This window comes from Prionailurus viverrinus, chromosome B1 (assembly GCF_022837055.1).
Source record: "Prionailurus viverrinus isolate Anna chromosome B1, UM_Priviv_1.0, whole genome shotgun sequence".
Classification (NCBI taxonomy): domain Eukaryota; kingdom Metazoa; phylum Chordata; class Mammalia; order Carnivora; family Felidae; genus Prionailurus; species Prionailurus viverrinus.
This window is the reverse complement of record NC_062564.1, coordinates 16,184,836-16,198,258: the sequence shown is the minus strand read 5'-3', so window position 1 is coordinate 16,198,258 and position 13,423 is coordinate 16,184,836. Positions and strand designations below refer to the sequence as shown.

The window sequence follows — 13,423 nt, the reverse complement described above, 5'->3', positions numbered from 1 at the left end:
TCCTAAGTATCTGGAGAGACAAGTCAAAGTGGAGGTAAAACCAGATTAAGCCTACTTCTACTAAATACTGCCAGGTAATGTATACTGACATCACTTTCAGCTCTCCTAAAATGAGCTTCTTTTATGTTTCCAAGGTTTTCTTTTACCATAAGATCTAAAACCACATCATCTTTTGACTAGGTAGCAAACCATCAGGTGCTCCTTCTAGGTGTATATCTCCCATTTTTACTGGATCACTTACCTTTCTATTTTATAATTATATGGGACTCTTTGCAAGAAGAGACTCCATCTTATTCCTTTTGGATCCTAGTACCTTGCACTGCAACTGAGAGACTGTGGACCCACAATAAACGTCTGTTGAATGAATAAATGAATACATGGGACACATGAAGAGAACCTCTTCTATGAGAAATGTGCCTGGAAATCTATTAGAGTCCAGAGGCTGACAAGAAAGAGGAAGAAAGACAACATTCAACCTGCCAAATCCACTCTCTCTTCAACATTCACCAAAAGGTGAAATTTTCACTTTGTACCACAAAGCCAAAACTACAGAAAGGCATATTTGCTAACAGCAAAATAAACAGATCTCCAGTGGTGAGGGGACGCCTCTATAAAACAAGAGCTATTCAGGGCTTCATTTGTGCCACTTATGTAAGATATTGCGGAAGAACTCTGGCTTGTGTTAGAGTTGGTTCAAGGTCGAACATACACTATCCTGAAGAAGCTCTAATGAATACTGGGCCATGTACAAGAAAAAAAGGTCAAAGCTCATCACTGGAATACGAGGAAGGGAAAAATCATAGATAAGCATCTGAAGTCAAACCAAGAACTGAAGAGGAAAAGATCAAGAGACTAAAAATCCAAATAGGTGAGGTCAGAGGCTGTAGCCAGAGTTAACTTAATACTGATGGTGGCCTCTTTGTGACTAAGTGCCTTCTTTCAAAAGAGGAGTTTGGAGTTTGCCCTGAAGTCCTGTTCCCAAGTGGTAAAAGCAAGCCCTTCTGGGAGTCCCACTGCTGTTTCCTTCAATCCTAGCGTTCTCTCAGTCTTAGAAGACAAGCTTGGGTCCTTCAGAGTATACAGCTGGTGCTGAGGTAGGGCTAGGACACTTTCCTAAGCTCCATGATTTCAGGACTCAGTATCAGACAGTCCAAAGTTTTGTTCAAAAAATAGTAGCTGATATATTATGGCTTAGTGAGAAAGCACTCAGACTGTGTAGCAACTAGATCTGGGTTTATATCTAGTTCTGCCTCTTCCCACCTGGCCTTAGGTAATTTACTTAAACCAACTCTGTTTCTTAACCTTTAAATGGAAATGTTGAGAGATTCAAATTTCAGAGAGTTGTGGTGAGAGCTAAGTAAAATAACCACAAGATACTTTCCATTCCACAGGTGGTTATTTCTTTCCAACTGGTAGTGAGTAACTTGACTGGGCCCTTGCAAACGTAAGCATGTGCCTCTGGGACAGGAAAATACATATGGGCATGCATGCACGCACACACACACACACACACACACACACACACACACACCCCGTGCCTATCTCTCATACCTATCACCCTTCACAGAAGTCAAGGACACCAAGTAATACAGCTCTTTGACATGTAAAAACAAACATGTGAGCCTCTGTTCTGGAACATATGCTTTATGTTAAATACCAAAAAGCTAAAATATTGGATGGGAGATTACATGAATGTTTATGATAAACATGAAATGGTCAAAACAAGAAACTGCAAAGTTCTACCTTCTGGCTTTGAGGCCCTTCTCCCTCATCCAAGGCCCCATCCTCTTGCTGGTCATAGGCAGGGCCTCCCAGGATTCGGATTCTCTTCTCGCACTGCTTCTTAGCCACAGTCAGTTGGTTAATGTACCTTTTCATATTCCTGGCCCTTAGGAGATCAGCTTTCATTGCAGCAGTTTCTTTACCTTGAATGGGATGGATGGACAGGACCCAGTCAGAGGACAAGGTATGAAAAGGGGAACATAACAACACTGAAAAGATTGGTATCTGATGTGGTACATTTTGAACAGTGGGTATTGTTCATGCTACACACATACGTATATATACTCTCAAAGAGAAACACCATTAATTTCTAAATATAATTTGTACATATACCACTGAAAAATCCTACTCAAGGGTAAAACATTAACAAAAAAACCCCTCTCCTCTGTATATATATACTCACAATGTGCATGTATGTATGTGTATTTAAATATCTTTACATGTATGTGTAATGTACACAGAGCCATTCATAAGCATGCAGTGAGTGCTCTGTGTCAGGCACTGACAAGGCATTCGGGACTCAAGACCAATTCTTAAATCTCGTGGATTTCTAGCAAGGCAGAAATCCAAAGATAGGATTAGCAATTACAAGCATAATATGGGCTATAAAGAAAACGTGTAGGTACCCTTGAGCTGCTTAACCAAAGCTTCTAAGCCAGGTTTCCTTAAGCAAATCACATTCAAACAAAATGAAAAAGGAGTGGAGTGTGGCAGACAGAGGGAGCAGCAAATATGAAAGCGAATGCCCTGAAGCAGGAAAGAGAGAGCTTTGGAGGAACCGCAAGGGCCCGTGCAGCAGGTGCAAGGGAAGCTAGAGATCCAAAGTGAATCTGGAGGAGGCAGGAGCCAGACGACATAAAGCTGTTTAGCCCATAGAAATAACTTCAGCCTTCAGTTCAATAGCACTGAGCGGCTTCTAATGGGTTTTAAGCAAGAGTAGGTCATAAATGGATTTATATTTTTTAAAGATTATACAGGAAGGATAAAAAAAAATAATTGAAGGTAAAAGACTGCAGGTAGAGAAACCAGTTGGAGTAGCCGAGGAGGGAGATGGTGGCCTAAACCCAGGTCATGGCAATGGCAGGAGAGAAGACTGGAAGCATCTGAGAATGATTTATAGAGAACAGGACCCTGTGACTGAGCGGACAGCAAAGAGGACAGTGGCTGAGCAATGTAAAGAAAACAGACGTATCAAAGACGGCTCCCAAGTTTCTGCCATGAGCAGCCACGGAGGTGGTGGGGCCAATTATGAACCGGGGAACATGACAGGAAAAGCAGGTTTATGATGTGGCAGATGATATTTGCCAAAGGTGGTCACGATAAGGTCTTTCATCTTACTTACTCGATATGTGCTCCCTTTTCTCGAATCTGGGTGGGTTTGTGATTATGGAGTAAGTGAGGTGATGACTTCTAAAGCTAGACTGTAAAAGGCCACGGACCTGGAGCCCTGAGCTGCTTGGTAAAGTCATCCAGCAGCCATGAGGCCTCCATGCTTTGAGGACGCCTGAGTGGTCAATGGAGAGATCTCCACGGAGAGGCCCCCCCCCCCCAAGACCACAGCCCTGGCTAGGACCTCAGCCCACATCCAGTGGCACTCTGGCTCCGTGTGCATACACCATCCTAAAGGTGAACCGTCCAGCCACAGTCAAGAGAGAAGAGCCACTCCTGCCGAACCTGCTAAAACCGCCAATTCGGGTGCAGAAGAAGTACCTGCTGTTTAAGACACTGCACTTTAGGGTGGTTTGTTACACAGCAGACAACAGGCAAATTAAAGGCATTTGGCTACCTAAGCAGAGACATAAGGTGTGGAGTTCAGAAGCGTTCAGCACTTGACGGTAGCTGAAGTCGCGGGAGTAGAGACAACCCAGGAAGAACTAAAATGGTCCCAGTACATAATCTAAATAAACCCTACATTTAATGGCGAGAAAGAAGAAAAGAAGCTGGCAAAGGGGCTGGTGAAGGAGAGACAGAAGGTAAATGTGAGAGTGCGGTTCAAGGAGAAAGAATGTCAGCAAAACAGGAGAAACAGTATTTCTTGTCTGTTACTGCAGAGCCTCCTAACTGGTCAGCACGCTTCCACCTTCACCTCCCCTCCAGTCTTTATCTCAGCACAGCAGCCAAGGCAAACCTATTAAAACATCAACCCAGGGGCACCTGGGAGGCTCAGTCGGTTAAGCATCCAACTTCCGCTCAGGTCATGATCTCACGGTTTGTGCGTCCGAGCCCTGCATCGGACTCCGCACTGACAGCTCGGAGCCTGGGAGCCTGCTTCTGATTCTGTGTCTCCCTCTCTCTGCCCCTTCCCCACTCATACTCTCTCTCTCACAAATAAATAAACATTAAAAAAATTAAAAACAAAAAACAAAAAAACATCAACCCAATCACATCATTCCCGTGCTCAGAAACCTCCCCCAGACCCCCATTTCACCTGCAGCAAAAGGCAAAGCACCTTTAAGGGGCTCTAAGGCCCGACACTCTCCAGCCTCATCCCCTCCTACTCTCCACAGTCAGCCACACCAGCTTCCTTGCGGTTCCCTCCTTTTTAAAATAACAGCTTTATTGAGATATATTTCACATACAATTCTATTTAAAGTGTATATTTAACTGCATTTAGCATATTTATAGACTATGCCACCATCACCACACTTTTTTGAATACTTTCATCACCCCCAAAAGAAGCGAGGTACCCATTAGTCACCCCAACCCTCTCAGCCCTAGGCATCTTTATGGGGCTTCCTCTATGGATTTGCCCATTCTGGAGACTTCATGTAATGGAATCACGTAACACGCGGTCTCTGGTAACTAGCTTCCTGACCACCTTGGGTGGTTCCCTGCTCAGGGCTGTTTTATGCCTCCTCTCAGCGTGACCCTTCCATCCCCCACGGATCTGCACGGCTCACTCCTACCTGCTTCAGACCCTCAGTTCAGGGCTCAGGGAAGCGCCTCCCTGGGCACCCTATTTCTAACAGCAACCCCCACCCTATAACACTGCCTTTCTCCCTCTCTGCTTTACTTTCCCCATAGCACGTATCATCACACTTCTATTTGACTTATTTATCCTGTAAGTAGATCCTCTGAAGGTCGGCATTTTGTTTATTTATATACTACTGTGTCTCCAGCACCTATAACAATGCCTGGTAACACAGTGGAGCTCACCAAATGTTTGCTGAAGGAACAAGTGAGCTGTGTCCAGTATTACTGAGAGGTCAACAACAAAATAGCTAACATTTTGCTAAGTGCTTACTATGTTTCAGGTATTATGCTTCTCTAGAACTTGGGCCCTAAAGGAGAGAAATAGCATTCTCACCTCCCATTCTTCAGTTTACTCCAACAACATGGTTTCTACTCCTCCTCTCCACCAAATCTGCCGTTGCCAAGATCACTAGTGACCTCCATGTCAAATACAGTGGAAAGTTTTCAGTAGAGTCTGGAATCAGACTTACATTAGAATCCGGGCTCTGACACTTAGGAGTTATGTGGTCTCAGCAAGAATTTTTTAAGGTTTAATTTAAAAACATTTATGATGGCATGTTTCCTTATGTTGGCATTATATAATTTCAAGTAAAAGCAAAAACTTACGCAAAATTGATTTTTAAACATGACTAAGCATTTAGTCACTTCCTTGTGGAAAATGGACTGGCTTTGCATACATAACATAAAGGCAGGGCTGGGTTGAAGGAAGGCTTGTTGTTGTTGTTGTTTTTAATGGGGGAGAGATGAGCTGGTTTTAATGGTCATTTAAGAGAGAGAGAGTTAAGAGTTAAGAGAGAGAGAGGAGAGAGAGGTGAGGTGACAGATGGGGAGTGGCATCCAGAAGACAAGCAAATAGATCAGCTTTGGAAAAAGGCCACTACAGTAACATGGAAGACAGAAGAGAAGGTGTACATAAAGCAAGTTTGTATTCTGGTGCCTAGAAGCTGGGGCGGTTCCCCTCACATGGTCTCTGTTTCCCCAAAGTAGTGAGTAAGGTTATCTGCTGAGAGTGAGGTAAGTAAAAAGGGTGAGTGGTCAGAGGCCTGTGGAAAGCGAGGGGAGTATGAAATCCCCTGTGGAAAGCACAAGAGCAAGCTCCCTTCGGAAACAGTGAGATTGTTTTAGGCAATGTTCAGGGCCATGTTCAGGGCCAAGGTGAGCACCCGATAGATATAAATATTCCTAGGCAGATCAGCCTTCTGGAGGTGGGTCATAATGTGCTTGGCTTAGATCAGAAGTACCCACAATAAAAGAAGGGAGTCTGTGTACTGCTTCTTGGTGCCTCTTAATGTGGAGTCTAAGTAATGTTCTATAGAACTCAGCAGAGACCATCAATTCCCTAGGATGATCACCATTACCTCTCCCATGTTCCACTCAGTCAATGTGTGCAAATGCCTGAAACAGTACCAAGGCAGGCTGAACAAGTAACTGAAAAGACCTAGAAGAGTACCACAAAACATGTGATCTTTCAGAAGCAGCTTTTGCCAGTACTTAGCACAGAGGGTAACAGGTAGACTTCAGGTCAATAAGAAAAAATATGCAGCCGAGAATCCTTTATCCAGCAAGTCTGTCATTTAGAATAGAAGGAGAGATAAAGGTCTTCCCAAACAAACAAAAACTGAAGGAATTTGTCACCACTAAACCAGCCCTACAAGAGATCCTAAGGGGGACCCTGTGAGACAAAGTACCAGAGGCATCACTACAAGCATAAAACATACAGACATCACAATGACTCTAAACCCATATCTTTCTATAGACTTCAGGTCAACAGATGGCCTTGTTCCAGAGGGTCTGTCTGATATTACAGGATGACTTTTCTGTATGTGTGCTGAGGGGATATTTTCATTTGACTTCAGTAATAGTTTCTCAACTTGTCCTACGCTTGGCTGACAGGCTCTAGCCAAAAAACTTAGTAACTCAACATTCTTCATCATCATCATCATCATCAAATGCTTAAATAATATTTGAGTCCCCTCAGTGGCAGAGTCCCCTTAGTGGGAAGATAATGGTAAATGTAAGTCTTTCCCCAAATTAGTCTGTCACAAACTAGGATGCTTTGTGTGTGTGCCTAAAGAAATACATGCTTGGGACAGTCACATTTTCAGAAAAAAAGTTTTCATTTTTAAAACATGTATCTTTAAAGTCTCAATTTGATACATATTTAAAATACTCTTAAGTTTGGGAACTAAAGAACTTCCTTTTATAAAATAAATCTATACCACAAGTTTAATTTGGGGTTAAAATAGGCTACTAAAGAGACATATATAGCAAGAAACTGACACACATTTATCAACAACCACATTCTTCTCCTAAGAAAACATAAAAGCCTTTCTAAAAGCACAAAAACTAGAAGCAAACTCCAAAGAGAAGGAATAAAGAAGGAGAATAAACCATCTAAAACCCAGCTGCAGGGCTGAGAAGAATATTTTTATGTTCTACTTGAATGTCGCCTGCTCACGTGAATACGTTCTTGTTTGTGAAAGGGCGATACAATGCCATTGTCTGATCACAAAGCTTGTTGCTAACAAATTCAACAGCAGCTTGTTGCTTAGAAAATTCTGTTTATTTTTGCCTCAGAAAACCAATGCCACGTTCAGGGCTAAATGACTAACATGGACCTCATGCAGCCCATGTGTCTGTTGCACAAAAATCCTTGTAAATCCGCGATGCGGATGAATATGCTTTGTGACCTGAAAACCCATTCAGCCCGGAAATATCCAGGCCAAGAAAAGTATAGGCAAGTGGGTTCGCGACAATACGCTGTGGCCCCGCTCAAATCAGATTCATGTAGCTGCTTCTCTGTAGAGCGTTAGCTGCATGCTGTGCATCGTTACAAATCGGTTAATCACACAACTGTTTGATCTAGCTTAAAAAAGAAAGCCAGGGAGATAAACAGTGACGGGTGAAACAATGGTTGGTAGCGGCTCTTTTAAACCGGTGCCAAGATGGATATACAAGTGACAGAGTATTCTAAAGCAATTAGTTATGAATATTTACTGTTCTTCCTTCTGGAAAGTCCAGATTTTAGTGAAGTCAGAACAAAAGAAAACGGGTTCACTGGGTTCCTTTGCTCAAAGAGAATTTGGCTTAGACATTAGGTGAACAATTCTGGCTACAGAGACATTACAGTAGACCTATGGACAACAGCGTAGCCCTGCTTTTTGCTTTAAACCTTCTGCCCATGATATAGTTCTTCCTTAAGCAAGTGAGAGTGTCTTACAGTAAAATACAAAGACCAGGGAGAACTATTAAGCACTATTCCTAAGGAGGCAAAGGAGAGAGTGCAGTCATTTACAGTGCAAACTAACGACTCCAGAAATAGCACAAGCATAAATGGATTAAAATGGCACCATTTTATTTTTTCAGGTACTAGCCAATGTCGGGAGCAGAGTATTGTTTCTCCTGTCCCGGCACGCTACCAAATCCCAAGGCATCTCCTAACAGCAGCACTCTCAGCAGGTTGATTGGGGGATTCAGGGGATAACAGAGCAGGGTTTCTCATCCTGGACACGAGAGACATTTGGGGCTGGGTAAATTTGTCTTGTGGGGGCTGTCCTGTGTAGAGCAGCATTCTTGGCCTCTACCACTAGATGCCAGTAGCATCCCTTCCCCCAGACGGGACAACCAGTAAGGTTGCTGGACATGACCAAATGCCCTAGGCACCCTGGGGGACAAAACTGTGCCTTGCACCTCCACCCTACAGAGAAGTACTAATATAGAGGTATAAACTCTGTGACAGTAAAGTAGACAAGGCTGCACACTCACCCCTTCCCCTGACTCCCCAGCATGTGGTTCTCCTTCCCAGGATGAACAGGCCTCCTCATGCCCCCCCAGGCCCTCAACATAAAGAATTAAGGGAGCTCCTCACTGGAAAATGTTGGGCCTCTATTCCTCAACTTGTGTCCACAGATGAACAATCCTTTGAGTCTCCACTGTACATGTAAATACAAGTTTTTTTTTTTTTAAGTTTGTTTTTGAGAAAGAGAGAGCAAACAACCAGGGGAGGGGCAGAGAGAAAGGGAGACACAAAATGCGAAGCAGGACCCAGGCTCTGAGCTGTCAGCACACAGCCCTACTCAGGACTCAAACTCACAAACCCTGAGATCATGACGTGAGCCAAAGTCAATCACTTAACCAACTGAGCCACCCAGGTGCCCTTAAATGCAAGGTTTTTTTCTTTCTTTCTTTCTTTCTTTCTTTCTTTCTTTCTTTCTTTCTTTCTTTCTTTCTTTTTAATGTTTATTTATTTTGGGGAAGGGGCAGAGAGAGAGGGAAACACAGAATCCGAAGCAGGCTCCAGGCTCTGAGCTGTCAGCACACAGCCTGACACAGGGCTCCAACTCACGAACCGTGAGATCATGACCTGAGCCAAAGTCAGACACTTAACTGACTGAGCCACCCCAGCACCCCGTAAATACAAGTTTTAAGAAACTCCCTTGAGAGGTGGGTTCAAGAAACAGGTATGTATTTACCTAGGGACTGGTCAAGTTTCAAAATGAAAAATGGTGCTTGATTTCTTAACACGAAACTGACACCAGTTCTCAGCAGTTACTAATCATCACAAACTTCTTCAAAATTATCTGAAAACCACCTCAAAAGCTGCCCGAGAACAAACGAACAATCAATCAATACATATATATATATATACACATATTTATCTTACTTTTCAACTTGAGGCCAGTATGTTCTTTTTCAAAAAGAACAAATGGGATTTTTTTATCATACCGAACACCCGGATTTCATAGTCTGAAGTGTCACTCCACTTTAGTAGAAAGAGTACTTGAGGAGTAAGCAGAAATCATAGCAGGAGCTGATGGCGGAACTACTCACGTTATCATGGGAGAAGACTACAGAGATCTTGTAGTTTGACCTTGCCCAGCCTGGTCAGACATGCTTACAGCACACTTTCTACTTCCTCCCTTTAAATGTCTCAAGTACTGAAACTTGTAGTACTTCCTTTGGCTTAAGGTCCTCCAACATGCTTGCAATATGTTTTTGTTTTTTTTTATTTTTTTTTTTTCAACGTTTATTTATTTTTGGGACAGAGAGAGACAGAGCATGAATGGGGGAGGGGCAGAGAGAGAAGGAGACACAGAATCGGAAACAGGCTCCAGGCTCTGAGCCATCAGCCCAGAGCCCGACGCGGGGCTCGAACTCACGGACCGTGAGATAGTGACCTGGCTGAAGTCGGATGCTTAACCGACTGCGCCACCCAGGCGCCCCAACTTGCAATATGTTTTTAAAGTAATAGTGTCGTATCAACTATATCCACACAATAAATTACCAGGAGAGTCCTGCTCCCAAATTGGAGCCATGAGTTGAACAGGTACAAGACACATACTTAGAACACAGATATGGCCCAATAATTTGTAAGCTTCCACCAGGACTTTCATAACATCTACCTTTGTGAATAAGCAGCACGGTGGGAAAAGACCAGGAGTAAAAATTAGGAGACCCGAGTTGAAGTTCCAAATCTGTGTGTGACTAACTAGTTCTAGTTACACAGGGTTATGTTGCTTACTATAGCTGAGCCTGAACTTCATTTGTGTAAATGTGGGTGTTAGAATATGCGATGATTAAAGTTTTCTTGGGGTACGGAGGTGGAAGGACTCCTACAGTGTTGGGAGACTACAGAGAGAGTAGTGGGCATGCCCTGAGCCCTTCACCCTTTGAGGCCGAGAACGGGTGGGGGCCAGGGGGCCTGGCAGGATGCTGGCCAAGGGATAGCAGGCGCTAGAGGCTGCTGTACTCACAGCAGGAGGGCCGCTGTGGCAATGGGCTGGGGCATCTTCTTTTTTTTTTTTTAATTTTTTTTTTCAACGTTTATTTATTTTTGGGACAGAGAGAGACAGAGCATGAACGGGGGAGGGGCAGAGAGAGAGGGAGACACAGAATCGGAAGCAGGCTCCAGGCTCTGAGCCATCAGCCCAGAGCCTGACGCGGGGCTCGAACTCACGGACCGCGAGATCGTGACCTGGCTGAAGTCGGACGCTTAACCGACTGCGCCACCCAGGCCGGCTGGGGCATCTTCTAAGGTCAGGCAGTTCAGAAATTAGGAGCCATTTGTATCAGATTACAGCAATGCTCAAAAATCAGATCACATCAAAGCACAAGAAAGGACCCTGAGAAGTCCATTAGAGTCTACAAATTAGCTACCCTCTTTCAGGCAGAGACACCTTTAAATACCAAATCAGACAAAGAAGGTACATATTGTCTTTTAAAATAATTCCTAATGGAAACCATTATGGTTCTTATCAGCAATTCTGTGTCCATATACACATGTAATATGTTCTGAAGTTCTTCTACAGTTCTGCTTGATATATTCGATTTTGAAACTGTTTACTTATACCCTAAAGATGAACAACTTGACCAAAGCCTCCCCATCTATACTATGAGCATCACTCCCAAGGGTGTACTATTTATATTTAGCAGTTTCTAGCAGACTCAAATCAACATCACATCCTTTGTTGTAGTCAACTGAGGAATTATCACTCTTGCATCACCTTAACTATTCTTAATAACATTCCAGGATTCAGAACAGAAAAGAAGGCTTTAAAAAGGGAGCTGAAATACTGGACTTACTCCCACCAAACTGTAGGGAAAGTTTAGCCCGTGTCCCCATATTACTTAGAATTCCTATACTTGACCAGTGTCTTAGTTCATTCAGGCACCTATAACAAACACCACAGACTAGGTGGCTATCAACAACAGAAATTTCTTCTCATACCCCTGGAGACTGGTAATTCAAGATGAGGATACTGGCATGGCCAGGTCCTGGTGAAAGCCCTCTTCCAGGGTGTAGATGACCATGTTTTTGCCATTTCTTTACATGGTAGAAGTTACAGATCTTAGGGCACCTGGCTGGCTCAGTTGGTTAAGCATCCAACTCTTGATTTTTTTTTTTTTTTTTTTTTGGCTCAGGTCATGATCTCACAGTTTGTGAGATCGAGCCCCACATCAGAAACTTTGGGGTAGGGTCCAGGAATCTGCATTGTAACAAGCCCTCCAGGTGACTGTGACACACACTATAGTTTGAGAACCACTGCTCCACAGGATTAAGTCGAAACTTCTTAGGATAGCTTACAAGCATCTTTAGTATTGGCTCCTTCTTCCTATCAAGCTTTGTCTCTTCATTACATGCCAAGCACCAGCACAGTATCTCCCTTGACATGGCTTATACACAGGAGGCCATTCCACAACTGTCTTCTTTGTGGACATGTGGTACCATCTACCCACATAAACCTGACAAGCCCAGAAGGAAATGAGAGCCACTCAATTGTTCCAACTCGACTCTGCTCCTCTAAAGAAAAAGTCTTTCTGGACCACCTGTTCCAGGTAGAGTGGACTGTTCTGCACATCTGTGCCCCGACTAAACCCTGAACATGCAACGCTCACTGCATTTATCGAATGGTACTCTAAGTTTGTATGTGTGTCTACCTGTCTCCTTGTTAGACTATGATCTCCTTGAGGTCAGAGAGTTTTTTTCATTGCACAGCTGTACCTAACACATAATGGCATTCAAAACACAGTTTGTTGAATGACTCAAGACCTACCTCTGGTGATTAAGACTTCCTTCAGAGTATATCCTTCTCTACTGATAAAAACTCAGGAGTTGTCTCACCTACCCAGAATCAGGGGAAGTGGGGTTGTGATCAGAGAAGAGAAATTCAAGATAAAATATAAAGATAAGTAGGAGCTACCTAGACAGAGTGAGATTGAAAGTAGGGTAGCATTCCAAGAAGAATCAACAAAACAGGCAAAGAATATGAGGCAGGATGAATCACGGTGAGTTGAGGAAATAGAAACATTAGTGTGGCTAGACTACAACAAGAGGGAGTAGAACAGCAAGACATAAGGCTGAAAACAGTAACAGGAACCAGAGCAAGCAGGACCTTGTAGATTTCACGTCTAAGAACAATGAAAAGACAATGAAGGGTTTTAAGCATGGAGGTGACATGAGGATATCTGCATGTTTTTTTAATCATATGACGTCAGTATGAAAAATATATCAAATAGGGGCAGGCGTAGATATAAGGAGACCAATTAAGCTATTACCATAGCTCAAGAGAGACTAGTGGTGGAAGATGGTGGTTTAGAGAAAGAGAACAAAGTTGAGATATATTGTGAAGGTCAAACTTTGTGATGATAATGGACTAGTCATTGTATACGATGAAGAAGGAATGAACAAAGATGACTTCTAGGTTTATGACATATGGATGGGTGATATCATTCACTGAGACTAAGAAACTAAGAGGATGACAAGTTATGTGGTACTTTGATTTGCACATTTAAAAAAAAAAATTTTTAATGTTTATTTTTTTGAGACAGAGAGTGTGAGTGGGTAAGGGGCAGAGAGAGGAAGACACAGAATCTGAAGCAGGCTCCAGGCTCTGAGCCGCCAGCACAGAGCCCAATGTGGGGCTCAAACCCATGAACTGTGAAATCATGACCTCAGCAAAGTTGGGTGCTTAACTGACTGAGCCACCCAGGCACCCCTGATTTTCACATTTTCATTTGGAAATGAGTATCTTAAGATACTCAAATAAAAATACTGAGTAAGCAGTAGTAAGTAGGGCAGAGAGGTTCTGTAGATGGAAATTTGGAGATTTATCAGCATATAGATAAAGGAAAAGAGAAGACCAGCCTGAGAATGGGTATAGGCAGTGCT

General features: G+C 43.2%; 1 protein-coding gene across 2 annotated transcripts in view; it reads right to left on the bottom strand.

The window, feature by feature from the left end:
* Positions 1-13,423, bottom strand: part of SNX25 (sorting nexin 25) — a 131,767-nt gene that overhangs the window by 42,284 nt on the left and 76,060 nt on the right. For both annotated transcript variants that reach the window (XM_047855152.1, XM_047855154.1), the window contains exon 7: positions 1,744-1,925. In XM_047855152.1, the coding sequence (XP_047711108.1) occupies positions 1,744-1,925 (182 nt within the window). The remainder of the gene's footprint in view (positions 1-1,743; positions 1,926-13,423) is intronic.